At 44.9% G+C, this 19,298-nt stretch overlaps 1 protein-coding gene, 1 long non-coding RNA gene and 1 pseudogene across 2 annotated transcripts; 1 reads left to right on the forward strand and 2 right to left on the reverse strand.

Annotated features, from left to right (window-relative positions):
- Positions 1-1,871: 1,871 nt before the first annotated feature.
- On the forward strand, positions 1,872-17,506 carry LOC119299582 (annotated as a pseudogene).
- Positions 10,025-11,056, reverse strand: LOC119299585. The gene is made up of 2 exons (XR_005146233.1): positions 10,292-11,056; positions 10,025-10,177 (listed from the first exon to the last, which is right to left on the reverse strand). It is a non-coding gene; the product is annotated as an uncharacterized LOC119299585 (long non-coding RNA).
- Positions 11,065-13,756, reverse strand: LOC119299583. The gene is made up of 6 exons (XM_037576771.1): positions 13,360-13,756; positions 12,569-13,086; positions 12,167-12,465; positions 11,448-12,080; positions 11,222-11,336; positions 11,065-11,122 (listed from the first exon to the last, which is right to left on the reverse strand). Exons 2-5 carry the CDS (start codon positions 13,065-13,067, stop codon positions 11,229-11,231), a joined length of 1,539 nt encoding a protein of 512 aa, XP_037432668.1. The 5' UTR covers positions 13,068-13,086; positions 13,360-13,756; the 3' UTR covers positions 11,065-11,122; positions 11,222-11,228.
- Positions 17,507-19,298: the final 1,792 nt, after the last annotated feature.

The following is a 19,298-nucleotide window of genomic DNA, read 5'->3' on the forward strand; positions in this document are numbered from 1 at the left end:
CCGCCGTCGACCGCACCACCCGGCGACCGTTCCGGCGCTTCCCCGGCCTATCCCCGCCCCGCGCGCGCTTTCTCCGGCCCCCCTCTAGGCCCGCCGCCCCGCGCGCGTGCTGGTCCGCCGACGAACAGCGCCCGCGCGCTCACTGCCGCTCGGCGCCCGCAAGGTGTTCGACAAAACGCCTAGAAGGTATGTATTGCCCAAAAGCCATGAATTTCGTGCATGTTGATTGTAGTTTTTTATTTATAGCATAGTATTCAACATTGTAGATGAGTTCGTCGTATGATTCTTCCGAAGAAGAATTTGATATGGAAGAGGAGGAGGATCTTGCAATGATCCTAGCTATGCATATTAATAAAAAAACCGAAGTACGGTGGTTCGGTTATGGGTCGGCAAAAAATTTGCAGGGATAGGATCGATGCCCACAACAGATTGATCAGGCATTATTTTGCGGAGAATCCCACATACCCCGAGTCATATTTTCGTCGCCGGTTTAGGATGAGCACCGAGTTGTTCAGGCGCATTGCAGAGAAACTAGCGAGCCATGACCGCTTTTTTCAGCAAAGGAGGAATGCCGCATGAGAGCTCGGGCATAGCACCTTTCAAAAGGTGACAGCCGCTTTGCGTATGTTGGCATACGGTATACCGGCTGATCTAGTTGATGATCACTTGGTTATGGGTGAGAGCCAAGCCATCATGTGTGTCAAGCGCTTCGTAGTCGGAATTGTGCAAGTCTTTGGCGAGGAGTATTTGAGATCTCCCAACGCTGAAGACGTCACAAGACTTTTAGCGATGAACAAAGCTCGCGGTTTTCCTGGCATGCTTGGCTCAATAGATTGCATGCATTGGACTTGGAAGAATTGTCCAAAGGCATGACATGGGTAATTCCACGACCAAAAAAAGGGTTCCACTATAATCCTTGAAGCGGTGGCCGGTCAAGAGACTTGGATTTGGCATGCATTCTTTGGAATGCCTGAATCTTTGAATGACATCAATATTGTCAATCGGTCACCACTGATGAGTAAGATTGCAAATGGGGAGTTGCCACCGGTGCAGTTTGTAGCAAATGGCCGTACATACAACTATGGCTATTATCTAGCGGATGGCATCTATTCAAAGTGGCAAACCTTTGTCAAACCGTTGAAAAAGCCAGAAGGTAAGAAAAATCTTGATTTCCACAATGCTCAGGCGGCGGCTAGAAAAAATGTGGAGAGAGCTTTTGGGATTTTGCAAGCCCAATTTGCTATTGTGAAAGGATCGGCTAGATTTTGGGATCAAAAGATGCTTTGGTACATAATGCACGCTTGTGTGATCATGCACAACTTCATCATCGAGAATGAGCGTGGCCAAGATGTAGACTACTCTCAGTATGAGCTCTTGGGATATCCCGTGCGAGTGCGACGGAGGGTTGAAAGGGTGGCCCGTTTTGTTGCCTCCTATCATGCCATTCGACGTCCTGCAGCGCATAATGATCTTCAGAAGGATCTCATGATTTGTGCTTTCGTTATTGTATTATTGAACTATTTGTTGTGTTTAATTGCACTATCTGTTGTATTGAACGATAAATTGTTTGTTTGAATTGTAATAAACGAAATTGAACTATTATTTTTGTTTGTTTTTGATTTTTTTACTTTTGTTTTCGAATGCATATATTGTTTGTGCGAGTCACGCGCGCTGCATTTTAGCGCGTTGCTGGAGCGACGCGCGCTGCATTTTAGCGCGGCTGCTGGAGTCAGTGCTGCGCACCGCGCCAAATTAGACGATGCGCGCGTGGCATATCTGTTTTTTGCGCGCGGTTAACCGGCGCCTGTTGGAAATGCTCTAAACGTTGACGGTGTAAACAGGTACCCCTTCCAAAAAAAATCCCCAATCCATTCTCCGAACCCTGCCTATCCCTCCCCAATCCTCAACTTCACCGAGACGGCGGCTCCCGGCGGTGCGCCGAGCGCGACAGCGGCCACAAGCGGCAGCAGGTGACGCGACTCCTCCACCAACCACCTCAACCTCCCCCGTGTTGCAGTCGCCGCCGACCTCCACCAGATCCGGTGCTCTTCTACCTCTGCCATCGGATTGGAAAAGGGCGCGGGGCTCCGGCTGGCCCTCGGTTCGCCCACTCCACTGCAACACTTCAACGTACACCCTTGTAACCAAGCTGATTCTTTTATTAACGAACCCCCTCAGTGGCTCGAGTACACCCTGCTGCATTAAGGATTAGCATTAACAATCGTTTACAAACGGGCAGCTAAATGGAGGCCACCGTGCTAAGTCTGGGCAAGTCTGTGGTGATTGGGGCGCTCAGCTACGCCAGGTCTGCCGGTGCCGGGGAGGTAGCCTCACGTCTTGGAGTTCAGCGTGACCAGGCCTTCATCGCCGATGAGCTGGAGATGATGCAGGCGTTCCTGATGGCCGCACACGACGGGCCAGAGGACAAGGACAGGGTGGTCAGGGTCTGGGTGAAGCAGGTCCGCGACGTGGCCTATGAGGTCGAGGACTCCCTCCAGGAATTCGCTGTCCGGTTACACAAGCAGTCTTGGTGGCGCGTTGCTCGCACCCTTCTAGACCGGCGCCTCGTTGGCAAGCAGATGAGGGAGCTTAGAGCCAAGGTCGAGGATGTCAGCCGCAGGAACAAGCGCTACTGCCTCATCAATGGCGACGGCTCTGGTTCCAAGCCTAGCAATATCTCCACAACCACAAGTGAGTTCCCCGTTGCTGGCGTAACAATGTCCGGCGCCGAGGAAGCTAGGCGGCAGTTGGACAAAGCAAAAATGGATCTCATTCGCCTGATCAGTTCCAACAAGGATGACGACCTTAGAGTAATCGCATTATGGAGAGCAAATGGTGATCTTGGGGAGACCTCTGTCATAAAAAAGGCATACGAAGATCTGAAGACGCACAAGAAGTTCGAATGCTTTGCTTGGATCAAGTTGGTGCGTCCTGTCAATCCAACAGAGTACTTGCGGAGTATTTTGAGGCAGTTTTATGCAAATTCACTACAAGGGACAACTATGGAGGCCCAAGATCTGAGATGGATGGAGATGACAAAGGAAAATGATTTGGTTGGTGAGTTCAGGAGGTTTGTGAGTACGAAGAGTTACCTGATTGTGCTTAAGGACATACATACTATTGAAGAATGGGACTGCGTTAAAGTTTTCTTCTTAAATTACAAGAAAGGAAGTCGAATCATAGTATCCACGGAGCAAGTTGAGGTTGCTAGCTTATGCGTAAGACAACAGACTGCAGCAGCTGACCACAAGCAGTTGCATATGGACCAGGCTCTCTATGCTTTCTACGATAAGGTATTTTTTTTCTTGTCAAAATATACTCTGACTAGTGCTACATTATCTTCAGAGTCAACTAATGCAGTAATAATTAACAACAATATCTGACAGTAGGTAAGGTTACTATTTCTCAGTAGTTTTTGTGCATTATTTACCAACATATAATCTAGTCCTGACACCATGGTGCTGAGTGTGGCAGTGTTTAATGGTACTCTGATAGGAAGCAGACATGGAAGAACCACAGGGTTGGCGGTTGTCACCCAATAGTGTCTTAGAACAATTTCTGAGATGTCAATAAGATGCAAACGGTTCCATTGGTGGATGGGCAAATTTGTCTGTGATGTAGTTTAGACAGGAAATCAAAACTCAGTCAATAGTTGAAAGACGATAGATGTACCTTTTTTCAAATAAAAATCTGATGGTAAATACATCACTCGATTGCTTAGTTTTGTGGACCCTAATTAGAATCAAATTGCATTCACCAATTGATTACAAAATGTTATGACATTGCCCTAGCTGATTGCAATGTCAGCAACTCAGCATATATCAAAATATTGATGTTTGAGCAATTCCAAAGATAAATGTAAAAATTGTAGAACACTATACACACAACTGTGTAGGCATGTCTTGTTGAAAATGAAAATAAAAACGAACTTATCAGTTGGTAAACATGCCATCCTTTTTTGGATAAAATTTTGCCAACTCTCCTGTTTTCTTTTGGCATCCAAGTTCCATCATTAACCCTTTTTTAGATATGTGAGATGCATGATTGTATTTGCTTGATAAATATATGCATAGTTGGCATTTCACATAGTTGCTTCTAAAGAAAATGATTACTTTATTCCCTTGAACCATTGACGAGCATAACCCAATAAAATGTTTGTCTCACATAGTTCTTAAACTTCTCAAATTGGATAATTTTACTATCCCTGGTGATTTTCGGATGTGTTCTGCGAAAAACCATTAAGCTTCACCAATGAGCATAGTTTTGACACGTCCAGCACATCCTGGAGTGATACCAACAGAAGGGCCCCGTGTGACCATCATCGACCTCTCTGTCATCCTGTTATCCTTATTTCATGTTTCCTTCTTAAGCCTTCCTCACAACATTGAGTGTTTCCATATCACGGAAAAAAAACATCAAGATTCACACATGGGAGCGTTGCCTTCCACTTCTCCCGAATAGGGCGGCCCTGTCTGCAACTGCCGGTGCTCCACTTACGCATTAGCATTGGATAGTGCAGTCATGGAAGAACCATATCACCTTTACTTCCGCTTTTCTTCTCTATCGATAGGATGTCTCGGAGAGCTCTGCCATGGACGACCATTCCTTCTTGAGGTGCTAGATCACCATGTGTGGTGATCCTATGCTTCATGTTTTATTGTTGGAATTGGGGCATTTCTATTGAGGATCGAATCTTGTGATTGAGATTTTTGGAGGTTCAGATCTGCATAACTTAATGCTTCAATCGTAGTAGACAATTTTGTGATTAATGTTATGAGGTTGAAATTACTTAATAAATTTCTTGATAGATCGGTGAAAAGGACTCGATTATGATTTTCTGTAGTAATCCCATTGAATTTTGAAAGCTTGTGCCAAATTTGTCAAAGCTCACTCAAGTTTGCGAAAGCTTATCTCTTTAAAATATTTCTCTTTGGAAAATTTGGAAGCTCATGGAATGATAGTTGATACTTGAAAGCCCTATTATTTGGCATTTTTCTTCCTAAGTGTGCATCCGCTTGCTGATGAACGCCAATGGAAGTGACTGCTCCAGAGGCCGAGCCGGATGTGGGAGGCGTCGGAAGGCAAAGCAAAAGGTGAAGGCGCCATCACAACAGTTAGCCAATAATTTGCAGTTCCCCGTGCTTTTGATTTTCACGAAAGACAGTCTAGTTATTTTACCAGATTTCCACTGCAGCTTCTTCTCTCTCTCTTGTCCAAGCATCTTGCTTTCCCAACCATAGGGACTGGCATTGGAGATAGAAGACTTTGTGAGAAAGTTACTAACGTTTATGTTTTAGTAACAGCCAGTGGCGGCGCCAGGATGTGGCCGGCCTGTGTACACTGTAGCACTATGGCTACAGTGTCCGCTACAGTGTATAAAGGGAGCTGCCCTCACGTCCCAGGTAGCAGCCCGGGCTGCCTGGGGCCTATCTCCGCCACTCTAACAGCCATGGATTCGGATGGTGGCGCTTCTCTCTCCTTGTCACCAATGAAGAAGGGAGAACGATGGGGAGGGATATGATGCGACACAGGGCCTGCGTGATGCTATTCGGTTGGTGACATGAGGTCTAGGGTGGTTTATTTTGTCTGCCGGGGCAGCAGTTTCTCAGACACATTAAAGGTGTTCGAGCAAATGTTGGTACTTGGTACAGTATTGTGGCTGATGGACGTGTGGGCTGCAGAGAAGAGAGGAGATCAGCAAATCTCACACTTGTCTTGCTGGTCACTTACATCCCACTGTGTAGATCCAGGCATGCTGAGCATTAGGAGCTCATTGACGCTGATATTCTTATCTTTTAGTGATGGATCTAGATTGGTAAGAGCGTTTCAGCCTACATGTTCATCTGGTTTTGGCACTTACATCGTAGGAGATGGGATCATTTTAGGTTTACATGTGTGCTTTGTGGCATGCTTTTGTGGTGCTGGGCCCATACTGACGATCATAATTATCATGTTATAATTCACTTATTGACTAATACTGCTCTTGTAATTGAATTATAACTTCTTTGACCTGCGAACTGCATAATTGTTACATAGCTTTCCTTGTAAATTATTTGATTGTCAACAATGGAAAATGTCATATGAACATTTGCAAAAATTAAAAGGGAAAAAATGCAGCAAGACACAGCTCTAGGACCTGGTGTAACCCAGAACTACAACTCTGGGTTTGTTTAACTGATACCCCGGACACTAGGGTAACAAAAAAAGGTAATCAAGTCAATTAAGATAATCTAACAGACGAGGCCCACATGGCATTTACTATGACAGTGACTTGGCTCATTTTCGGCTGAAGTCGGTAGGTGAGGTCGGTTCGAGCAGAGCCGACTCATTGAGCTCTACAACAAAAACCTTGACTTAGAAAATCAGTCAAATTCAAAGATTCAAACTTCTCAAAAAAAATCTTAGAAAATTCTAGTAATTCAATCTATCTTTGTCGAGTGTTCTGAGAACTTTTTAGCACATTTTGGTGAGCCATTTAAATGTCTGGATTTTTTTTATTCTCTACCAAATTTGAAGTCTAGCCAAAATGCGCTCAAACTTCCCAAGAATACTCATGGAATGTAGATTGAGTTACTAGATATTTTTCATATTTATTTGGAAAATTAGAGTTTTGCTTTAAATTTTGGCCCACAATTTAAAAAAGCAACTTTTTTTTTAAGAGCTCGGTGAACCGCAATGCTCAAGGCGAGCTCACCTATCAGCTTAAGCCAAAAATGAGCTGCCCCTGCCATAGTCAACGCCATGTGGGCCACATCTGTCGGATTTCATTTTACCTGACAGAGTTGGGTATCAAAACCCCTAGAGTTGTAGTTTTACGTTACAACAACCTCGAGAGTTGTGTCTTGCTGCAGTTTACTCAAATTAAAACTTGCTGAAACATTACTGCGGAATAGAAGGCAACACCTAATCATTATCTATTTGTGTATAGGGTTTGCAAGATAGAGCTGATGCAACTGAGGCAGGGTCTAGCTTTAACATAGCTAGTACGACTAGTAGCAACTCTGCAGACAACAAGAGCCTCACTCACACAGAGATGACGATAGCTGATTTTAAGGAATATGAGCAAGTCGGTCGAGAGAAAGAAAAATCTGATATTATCAAACTAATTTCAAATGAAGATAGCCAACAGCTTGATGTGATTTCTGTGTGGGGAATGGGCGGTCTTGGGAAAACAACACTAGTTAGAGATGTGTATCAAAGCCAACACCTCAGTGTCAGATTCAGGTACCGCGCTTGTGTAACAATTATGCATCCCTTCAATTGTGATGAGCTCATCAAGAGCTTAGCTCGACAATTAGATGCAGAGGATTATGAAAATAAGGAGGAAACAGGCTTGGCGGGTGGCAGAACAAAACCTAGGCTCCAACGGTCACTGACGGATATTTTAGAAGGAAAGAAGTACTTGATTGTTCTTGATGATCTATCGTCTACCACAGAATGGGACTCTATAATACAACATTTACCTGCAAGGGAAACATCAAGTCGTATCATAGTTACCACAAGGTCAGAAAATATTGCTAGGCACTGTTCAAAGAAACAAGAAAACATATACAAGCTTCAAATTCTGGGGTATGAAGATGGACTTAACCTCTTCATGGAAAAGGTACCTGCGACCCTATCATCATGCATTCATGCCCTATTTGTTTAATTTCTATTTTGTAAGTGCCAAGATCTTTTCTCTAATGGGTTTTTTGAGCACACACAATCTGTATTTTGACAAGGTTCCCCCTCCATGTTAATCTAGTACGTTGAGATTATTTTATAAGATAGCTAAAACCCTGTGGGGGGCATGACTGGCTAGTAGCTACTTGCATGCTTAATTAAAGAACTAACGGTGCAATTTACCTTCGTTAATAAACATTTAAAGCACAAAATCCGCTATTAGGCTTGCAGCTAATTTAGTTTTGTGGCAACTAAAAATTCAAATTGAATACATTTCAGGTATTTCACAAGATTGCATATCTGAATGATGAATATCCGGAGTTGGTTGAACAAGCAAATCTGATCCTAAAGAAGTGTGATGGACTTCCCCTTGCAATTGTCACCATAGGTGGCTTCTTGGCAAACCAACCTAAAACCGCTTTGGAGTGGATGAAATTGAATGACCATATTAGTGCCGAGTTGGAGATGAATCCAGAGCTTGAAAGGATAGCAGCAGTCCTTAACAAAAGTTACGATGGTTTACCCTACCATCTCAAGTCATGTATGCTGTATTTCTCCATCTTCCCCCAAGATGACAAAGTTAGCCGGAGACGTCTGGTGCGTCGGTGGATTGCAGAGGGCTACTCAAGGGAGTTGCGTGGCAAGTCCGCGGAGGAAATAGCGGAGAGCTATTTCATGGAACTCATAAGCAGGAGCATGATCCTACCATCTCAAGAATCCATTCATAGTAGAAGAGGAATTGACTCCTGCCAAGTCCATGATCTCATTCGTGAAATTGGTATCTCAAAATCAGCGGAGGATAATCTTGTTTTCACATTGGAGGACGGCTGCGGATTAAACAACCGGGGAACAATCCGCCATCTTGCCATAAGTAGTAGCTGGAAGGGTGATCAGTGTGACTTCAAGAGCATAGTGGACATGTCTTGTATAAGATCATTAACGGTGTTTGGGAAGTGGAGGCCATTTTTCATGTCTGAGAAGATGAGGTTGCTGCGAGTGCTGGACCTAGAGGGGACATCAGGTCTAGTTGATCATCATCTTACGGGCATTGGGAAGCTTCTTCATCTAAGGTACCTTTCTTTAAGAGGATGTGATGATATTTATCACTTGCCAGACTCGTTGGGTAACCTGAGGCAGCTGCAAACGCTAGACGTTACATATACAAGCATAATTGAACTACCGAGGACCATTATCAAGCTTAGCAAGCTAGAGCATATTCGTGCTGGGGGCATTGGAAGTAACGATGGTGGTACACATGAAACATATGCAGACACCCTATGCACTTTGGCTTTGTCGTCTATGGCGTTCTGTGTGGGATGTTGCGCACCTCAGGTTCTGAAAGAGGTAATGGATATGGATGGTGACCCTAACAGGCGTGATGTATGCACTGCGTGTTGCTGCAATAAATTACCTTCTGCCGCGACGCGCCAAAGTCCAAATGGTGTTGAAGTGCCAAGAGGGACTCGTAGACTGAAAGCCCTGGACACAATGGGTGTTGTGAATGTCTCAGGATCAAGGGGTAAGGCTGTTCTAAATGACCTAAAAAGTCTCACCAGGCTGCGGAAGTTAAGAGTGACGGGCATCAACAAGAAAAACTCTCAAGACTTGTGTTCAGCCCTTTCAAATCTCAGTTGCCTGGAATCGTTGTTAGTGCGGTCAGAGGGAAACCCTGGTTTATCCGGCTGCTTGGATGCCCTACCGTCCCCTCCGAAAAAACTACAGAGCCTCAAGCTGTACGGTAACCTGGTGAAATTGCCCGAATGGATCGCAGCGCTCTGGAATCTCATGAAGATGGAGCTGCGGAGCAGCAGGATATTGGAGGTTGATGCAGCCATGCAGGTTCTTGGTAATTTACCAAACCTGGCCATACTGCGTCTGCTGAGGCACTCATTTGCCAGTGAAGAGCTTCGTTTCAGTCTCAATCGGGACGCGGCGTTCCCGAGTCTGGCGGTGCTGGAGCTCAGCCTCCTAGACAAGCTCGAATCCGTGGAGTTCCAAGGAGGGGCAGCCCCAAAGATTGAGCTGCTGCAGTTTCGTGGCTGGCGTTACAAAGCCAACACGGTGTTGTTTGCTGGGCTGCCTTCTCTCCTGAGCCTCAAGCAAGTTTTGCTCAAGGGTCGCTATGAGGATGGCTTCGTGGATGACTTGCGGGCCCGGCTTGCGGGTAATCCAAACAGACCTGTTTTGAAGCTCAACTGAATTGCTTCAGACTGCAGATTCCAGATTCGATCGATAAAACCATTGCCTTGGCCTAAAAAGCACGGACACGGGGACGGAAAGACGGGGATACGGATACGGGGATACGGGATACGGCATTTTCCAAAAACAGCCATTCGGGGATACGGCGAGTATATATAAAATAAAATAAAAATATGCCATGTAATATAGAGTTAAGACAGAAAATTAAAGAGAAATAGATCAAAATAAAGAATAGACTAGAGTACTGCCCCATTTGGTGTCTCTTTTATCAAGTGCTTGATCGATCCTCGTCCCCCCATCTCATTGCAAGTTGCATCTTGCAAAACACATCAAACACAAATTGTAAAGAAGATTAGAAGAGTAGAAGATATATTCTGTCCCACAACAAGAACACATGGAAAACGGTAAAAAAGATGTTTGCTTTGCTTACCCAATTTGCAATGCCATTTCGCTCCCAATTGCAGAATGGTTTGGCAATCTCAACTCTCAAGTTCTCAACACCATATTTTAAATAGAACACAAATAGCAAGGCTCAGATGGCCACAAAGTCTCATACACATAAAGTTCAAATGGCAAATAGGTAGTTCATAAGTTGATTACATAACAACTACAAACATAAATGGAGAGAATGACTGATAGTCTCATTCTCTCATGGCTGAAGGAGCGAATGGCAGATTGGCAGTAGACTCAAGTGAGAGAACCAATGATTTCCTCCTCCAATTCTGGTTCATCAAGTGAAAGATCTGCAGCTTCAAGCATGCCAACACCAGAAAAAGACTCAACTCCATCACCCCCAACATCCCACATTCGGCTTGGCCCAGTTTTATATGCTTGAGAATTCCTTGAAAGAAGGCGATGATTGTTGTGTGTGTACACCAAATCGGAAGCTCTAGCAGGTGTTAGCTTGTTTCTTCCAGAACTATGGATGAAACCATATGTGCTCCAATTCCTTTCACAGCAAGAGGAAGATGCAGGCTGCCCAAGTACCTTCAATGCCAAATTTTTTAGTAGCCTTGTGCTGACCCCATGAGTGCCCCACCATTGTTTAGGTTCAAAATCAGCTCTATCTTCAATAGAATCTGGATTTTCAAAGGCATTCATGAAAAGAGCAAAATCAGCAAATTCCTTCTTGATGGTTTTGAAATCCTCTTGATCTGGATAGAACTTCCGAAAGCACTTGTTTCTCATTTCTGTAACTTCAATGTCATCATTGGGGCTGATACGGCCAGGGACTTCATTAATCCAAGCTGGACTATAGTACCTATAATATGAAGTAAATAAAATCAGCAAGCATGTTCAAGTTGCTCTTGGTTTAGTGAGTGAGCAAGACAATGAGAAAGAGAAACAATGAAGATTATACCTTGGGTTTAGTGAGTGAGCAAGACAATGTAAAGGGGTATTGCTCTTGGTCCATCGGGAAACAAGGATCTCTTTAATAATGTCATACAAGATACACTCGTCACCTTCCTCCTTTCCTTCAAACCTATAGATGGGCATTTTGACCTATGAAAGAAGCAACAAATAAAATCAGCATACTCCACAAATGAAAACAACATGCTAATGTAATGAAACAACTAATCATTTACCTTCTCTATCATGGAATCCCACATTTCATAGATCAAATGGAGACATGGCTTGTCCGTGTCAGCCAACCTTATCATTGCATAAATAGGCTCGGTGAAAGAAACAACGTATCCAATTCTGTCCCACCAAATATCATTGAGAATAAGCTCCTTAACCCTTTGAGCTTTAGCTGTATCATCCTCCCTATAAGCAGCCCAATTAGGATGGACAACCATTTGAACAAGTGCATCCTTGATCAATAGAAGCCTCTTGAGCATGATCACGACACTTGCGAATCTAGTTTCTGCAATTTGAAGAAATTTGAGCTTGCTGAACTCATTGAACATAGACAACCTCATGCTATGAGTCATGACAAAGTTCTTGATGAAAGAAGCTTCCTCAGCCACCTCTTTGATGAACCAAAGATGGAAATTGTCTCCCTCGTTGTTCTTCGGATCACATATGTTCTTCAATGCAAGATTGAGAGTGTGCACTATGCAAGGAGTCCATAATATGTTCTTGTACTTTGCTTCAATCATCAACCCAGCAGCTTTGCAGTTTGCAGCATTGTCGGTCACCACTTGAACCACACACTCAACTCCAACTTCCTCGATCACTTCCTTTAGCTTCTCAAAGATGTATTCCTTGGTTTTAATCTAGCAATGAGGACAAGTCAGCAAGCAATATATGCAACTAAAAGGAACAAAGGACAAAGTAAATTATGTAGGTACAAAGATTTTACCTCTCCCTCGGTGTCAATTGCTTTTAGGAACATTGGACCACCTTCTGTCACAGCCATGAAGTTTAGAATGGGCCGCCTTTGAGGATCAGACCACCCATCCGTCGCAATGGTCACTCCTTTGTAAGGCCATGTTGATTTAATAGGCTCTAGGCTCCTCTGAATATGCTTCTTCTCTTGATCAAGAAGAGTTGTCCTCAATGAATTATATCCTGGAGGCACATACCCACCCAAGCTGCTGTTTGCAATGAAGCTCATGGCTGCCCTAAAGTCAGGGTTCCTTGCAAGATTGAATGGAAGCCCTACAATATACACGAAACCACCAAGGTAGCAACTCGGCATTCAACAAATCAGCAACACATAAATGATAAATCTATCCATGTTTGACAAGAAAAGAATGCACACCTGCAGTGTAAAACATCCTAGCAATATGAGCATCAGCTTGTTGCCGGACTTCAGCATTAAAACTCTCTGCAATAGCTGATTGCTTTCGTTTTCTTGTTGGAGCAGATGCATCATAGGGGGGTAAAGGAATTGTATGCCTGGTTGGACCATTTTGAAGGAGTTGAGCAGCTGCTCTATCTTCCTTGCAAAGTTGCTCAAAGGCAGCATGTGGTATTTTGTCACATGTAGCTACATCTTTCTTTGTTATCTGAAGAAGATGAGGCTTCACTCTTGAATAGCTGCCTGGGTAAATTTTCTTGCAGAAATTGCAGCGGAACTTGGCGTTTCCTCCACGGCTACCAGAGGCAACAGCTGCACCATCACCATTTGCTTCTTCTGGTACAAGCTTCTGCACATAAGCCCACAGAGGATACCTTGGATCTACAGCACCAGGACCAAGACGGCCTTCACTCTCACCCACGGACGATTGGCTACCAGCTGTGGCGCTCCCAGATGCCATGCCACTTGCTAGTTGCTACCTATCAACAAGTGTGCAGCAACACAAGCTGTTAAATTCAGAAATAGGCAGTAGCACTAGCAGGCTAGCAGCAGCAGCATCAGCCCAAGCAGCACAAGCAAGCAGCAACAGCATAACAAACAGCAGCAGCACAAGCAGAGAGGTAGCAACAACAACAAGCTAGCAAGTAGCAAGCATCCAGACCCAGTAGCTTAATCCCTTAACAATGGAACAAAATCTGAATCTGAAGAATAAAAGAGGAAGAGGTTGAAGAATGGAGAAGCTGCTGGGTTACCTACAGGCTACAGCTGCGAGGAGTCGAGTAGGCGAGGAGAGAGAGAGACTGCTGCTGCTTCTCGATCCAGTGGTCGCCGTCGAATCCAGGAGTCGCCGGCGCCGGCGGCGGCGAGTCCAGGTGGTGGAAACCTCGATCCAGAAGGTGGCGGCTCCTTCTGTTCGAGCTGGGAGGCAGGGAGCAGCTCGTATGGCACGCTGGAGACCCTGCAAAATAGGGTTACATATTGGGTCGTGGCTGGGCCGGGGGTGTGTTTTTGGGCCAGGCCGTATCCCTAACGTGTCCCCGCGTATCCCAGCGTATCCCAGTCGTTTTTTCTTTTTTTTTAATTCGAATTTCGGGGATACTCCAAAATTCGCGTATCCCGCCGTATCCCGCCGTATCCCCGTATCCCCGCGTATCAGGACGGCAATTCGGCGATTCCTGGCGTGTCCGTGCTTTTTAGGCCTTGGCTAATAGTATACATCTGTGAGCGTCATTCAATGCCGACCATGCCTTGGCAGGCGGACGCGGGGCGCGAGGCTGATGCGACTGGCGGGTGGCAGGTTGTCATGTCGCGTAATGGCCCGCGCTGCCCGGCTTTCGCAGCCCCAGCATTCAAGCCGCCGCCCATCCCGCGCTGGTTGTTCGGGCGGTGCTGTCGGTTCCTCTTCCGCGGACAAAGAGCCTTGGTGTGCCGTGACCCACTCCGCTGCTCACGCTGCCTTCAGAACGGGCACAAAGCGCGCAGATGCCGCAATCAGCGGAGGTCCCTGAGCTCTCTCGACTTGCTTGCCATGCCACCACCCCCTCTGCCTCGCCCTGCTGCCGCCCCTGAAGTGGTGCCGCCATGCACTGGTCAGGGCTGGGAGGCTCCTTATCCGCGCCCACTACTTCAGGTGGCCTCTCCACCTGCAGCGATGGCCCGCCCTAGTGATTTCGCTGTGGTGCCGGCTACTCCCGAGATGAAAGCGGAGTCGGCCCTCCTTTCCTCCAACGCTGCTGTCGGCTGGCTCGAGGGCGTCTCGTGCCGAAATGTTGCTGATGAGATCGTTGCTGCCTTGGGCGTGCGTCCGGCCGACGTCAAGGTGGTGAAGCACTACCCCGAGCAGTTCTTCATCCAGTTTATGTAAGTGCATCTAGTGCCACCCCTAGTTGGTTTTGGAGTATTGACGACAAACCTGGTTGAGGGACTAATGTGTTTGTGAGAATTGCAGGATAACACAGGTAGAAATCCCTCATTGATTCGGTTTTCCTACCAGAGATGACCCCTAAAAATGTATGAAGACATTGAAGTCAAATATGGTAAGTGAATACATTCATCTTGAAGACTATGACAAGAGAAGACATTGCATGAAGACTATGGAGCGCGAAGATTTAGATCTTTCGTAGTTCTTTTTCTTTTTTGTTGAGTCATAGGAACCACCGTACTGTTAAGTGGGGTCCAAGAAAACCAGTCAAAATGACTGAAGTGATGCTTAACCAAAATCCTATGTCTTCGAGTGAAGACTACGAGAGGGAATCTTGTTCAGAGTTGAACAAGTCAGCTTTGCTTGTAGCCCAAGTAAAGTTGCCGTGTGTGTTTGAAATCTGACCATTGGAACACGTGTCAGTTCCTTAGTGACCCAGGGTCATTTCGGACAAATCAGGTCGGGTTGCCTAGTGGCTATAAATAGCCCACCCCCTACAACCATAAACGGTTGGCTGCTCAGAGTTAAAGTACGGCTTTTGTCGTTTGAGAGCAACCCACCTTGAAGCCTTTGAGAGAGAATTTCTTGAGAGGATAAAGCCCTAACCACCCAGAGCCAAAGAGTGTTAGGCATCACTTAAGTCTTCTTGTCGGTGTGATCTGAAAATTTGTTACACTTGAGGACTGTGAATCCGCTAGCCGGTTAGGCGTCGCATTTTGAGCATTCAAGAGTCATTGTGGATCGCCGGTGAACAAAGTCTGTGAAGATTTGGAAGTTTACCTTGAAGACTTATCAGAGTGATTGAGTGAGGTCTGCGTGACCTTAGCTCAAGGGGAATACTGAGAGGACTAAGTGTTCTGAGCTGTGTGCTCAAGACTAAGTGTCTGGAACTGAGTGTCCTCAGATTTAAATACCTACCCGTCCTAACCAGACGTACAACTGTCACAGCAGTTGGAACTGGTCTACCAAACCTTTGTCTTCGTCACGCACACTGGTTCTATCCTTCTCATCTCTTTATTTACAGTTGGCTCTTGTAAAGTCAGTGCCTATTTACTTTATCTATTTGTCTTCACTGTGTACCTGATCCTTACTGCCTAGCTACTATTAGTCAGTGTGGTTTCACTTCATTGAATGCTTGACTATTGTCTGTCTAGTGTAGTCTATCTTCCGCTGCATGGAAATAGGTTCATTTCTATCATTTGTCTTCGAAACTTCCATGTTTTGAAGACTTTCATAAAAATCGCCTATTCACCCCCTCTAGTCGATATAACACACTTTCAATTGGTATCAGAGTAAAGTACTCCCTTGTTCTGTGTGATTTTGGTTTAACCGCCTGGAGTTTCAGTTATGTCGACCACAGGTATGAAGACTGTGTCATGCCCCATCTTTGACAGTCACGAGTATCCCAAGTGGAAGGCCATGATGAAGAAGCGCCTTATGGTAACAAACAGCGAGCTGTGGACCGTCACTGAGATTGGTCTGACCGATCTGTGCAAAATGGCGGAAGCTGATGACATTCGCAAGTACATTCTTCTCAACCTCACGGCGAAGGACGTCATCTGCTCCTGTCTATCTCAAAATCAGTTTAGGAATGTCATGCATCTTGATCATGCAAAGCTCATCTGGAACCGTCTCTCGGAGGTTTATGAAGGTCATCAAACTCGTCATGATCCTCGGTTCGAGGACTTTAAGGAGTCACTCAAAGCGATGACTTTCGAACCAGAATCATCATCTTCTGCATCATGCCTTATGGCAAATGATGCTAAGGTAATTGAATGCTATCTGTCTGAATTCGGTGATGATGAATCTGGTGATGAATTTGGACCCAGCTATGCAAAACTTGCTTCCCTTGTCACTAAACAACAGAAAGCTATGGAATATATTCAAAAACTGTTAGACAAAAGCGATGACCTGTTGGACGCTGAAATGACTCGATCTCAGTTCTTAATTGAAGACATAAAAAATCTTCATATTAAGTATGAGGAGCTTGAAAGTCGTCATGAGACGCTCTCAACAACTCATGAAGAACTCGAGAAATTGAGAGCGGCTCATGAAGATCTTCAAAAGGAAAATGAGTCACTTCACGCCGAACAGATCAGTTCAGCTCAGGAAGGATTTGAACCACCATGTCTTAAATGTATTGAGCGTGATAACGCTACTTCTGTTGCTGAATGTTCTACTGCTGCTACTGTTGCAATATCTTCAACTATTGATGTGGAAACTAACCCCTCTGCTGAGGAGACCACTGCTATTGCTGATGAGAATGCTAGGTTGAAGACACTGCTTGAAACAGGGATGTACAAAAGTCTCAAAGGGCATCAGACACTATGTGATGTCCTCAAAAGGCAAATCCTGAACCGAAACCCTAGGAAAGAGGGTGTTGGGTTCGTAAGGAAAATGAATGCTGATGGCTCTTACTGGAAACCTGAGCAGTTGCTGTAAAGGAACCTTCAGCAGATCCATCCACTCTATCTGGCTTCACTTGTGCTAACCCCATTGTTATTGATGAATCCTTTGATGCAAACTATAAACTGTTTAAGAATCAGAATGGTGAAGTGTTTGCCAGGTATATTGGTACTAACTGCAGGAATGGACCGACTATGAAGAAGATCTGGGTGCCGAAAAGGTGTTTGGAGAATCTTCCTGTGAATGTCATCATGACACCACAGGTGAAGAAGACAAACCCCAGACCACAGGCCTCATACGGTCCAAAGGCTTCATACAGACAGAGGACTCACCTGAGTCACACTAACGCAAATGTTTTGCAGGGAAGCCATACTCAGGCCTATGAATATGAGCGCGGTTCATCAAACCGCCATGTTCATAAGACCAAGAACTATTCTGCTTATTTTTATGAATACTATTGTCTACCTGCAAGACTTTTTGCTAGGGCTCCAAAGCCAAAATTCTCAGATGCTGCACTTAGACTTATTGCTTCAAAGCCACCCCTAAAGATGTGGGTGACTAAGAAAGCTTAACTCTCTTTTGCAGGGAAAGGTCTCCAGCCGAAAATCAAAATCGTCTGACACTATTGCTGGGGACCTTAAACATCTTGTAGGGCGCAAGATCAAATGCCCAAATGGTCTTACTATGTACTTTGTTTCTGAATCGCTTGCAACTTGCTCTATCTGTCCTAATCTCGATTTAAGCTTTAATAATTCACTGGTTCGTCAAATGTTTTTGCTTCACAATTCTCTTCGTGAAGCCTATCCCCCTAACTGCACTGTAGGGTACGACACCAGCTGCTTCAGAATGGATTATTGATAGTGGGTGTACAAATCACATGACTAGCAAGCGAAGCCTTCTCATGGACTCAACCTTACGTCCATCAGACAAAAGTCACATCACATTTGCTGACACTGGTAAAAGCAAGGTATTGGGTCTAAAGTAGAGTTGCAATCTCAAAGGATCAACACATGGATAAAGTCATGCTTGTTGAATCCCTTGGTTTCAACTTAATGTCTGTCTCAATGCTTTGTGATTTAAACATGATTGTGATGTTTGGAAAATATCGTTACCTTGTACTAATAGAACCTGACAAGTCTCTAGTGTTTGAAGGGTATCGAAAAGATAATTTGTATGTTGTAGATTTCTCAGCAGGACCACAACTTGCAGTATGTCTTCTAGCAAAAGCTTCTGAATGCTGGCTCTGGCATCGAAGGCTAGGGCATGCTGGCATGAGGAACCTCCACACCCTTGCAAGGAAGAAGCATGTCATAGGCATCGAGGGCGTCAAGTTCAAGAAGGATCACTTATGCGGTGCCTGTGAAGCAGAAAAGATGACGAGGGCCAAGCATCCCTCGAAGACAATCATGACAACGACTCAACCCTTCGAACTGCTACACATGAATCTTTTCGGTCCCACTCATTACTCAACTCTTACTACTACTGCTTGTCTTTATGGCTTTGTCATTGTTGATGATTATTCAAGATATACTTGGGTGCATATAATCCTTTAGAAGACTGAAGTGCAGGATGTCTTCAGACGCTTCGCCAATCGAGCAATGAACAACTATGGCGCCAAGATAAAGCACATCAGAAGTGACAATGGCACTGAATTCAAGAACACTAGCCTAGATACATATCTTGATACTTTGGGCATCACACACGAATTCTCAGCTCCGTACACGCCACAGCAGAATGGCGTCGTCGAACGCAAGAATAGAACACTTATTGAGATGGCTCGGACGATGCTTGATGAATACAAGACTCCAAGAAAATTCTGGCCTGAAGCCATTGACACTGCATGCCATATCATCAACCGTGTTTATCTTCACAAGCTTCTGAACAAGACATCCTATGAGCTCCTTACTGACAAGAAGCCAAATGTCAGTTACTTCAGAGTATTTGGTGCCAAGTGCTGGATCAAGGATCCACATCACACTTTAAAATTTGCACCAAAAGCACATGAGGGTTTTATGCTTGGATATGGAAAGGATTCGCACTCCTACAGAGTCTTCAGTCTCTTTCATTACAAAGTGGTTGAAACAGTGCGGTTCGATGAAACTAACGGCTCACAAAGAGAGCAACTGCCAAATGTTCTAGATGAAGTTCCATCCAGTGAATCAATCAAACTTATGGGAACTGGAGAAATCATACCTTCTGAAGCTCAACCCGAAGAAGGACTTATCGTCTCCGCACCTGATCAACCTGAAGATAATGCTCAGCCTAAAGACAATCCCTCTAACAATGACAATGATCAGCAAGAGCAAAATCTTCGTCCTGTACATCCTCGTGTTGCAAATGAAGTGCAGATTGAGAGAATAATCG

This window comes from Triticum dicoccoides, chromosome 5A (assembly GCF_002162155.2).
Source record: "Triticum dicoccoides isolate Atlit2015 ecotype Zavitan chromosome 5A, WEW_v2.0, whole genome shotgun sequence".
In the NCBI taxonomy this organism is placed as follows: domain Eukaryota; kingdom Viridiplantae; phylum Streptophyta; class Magnoliopsida; order Poales; family Poaceae; genus Triticum; species Triticum dicoccoides.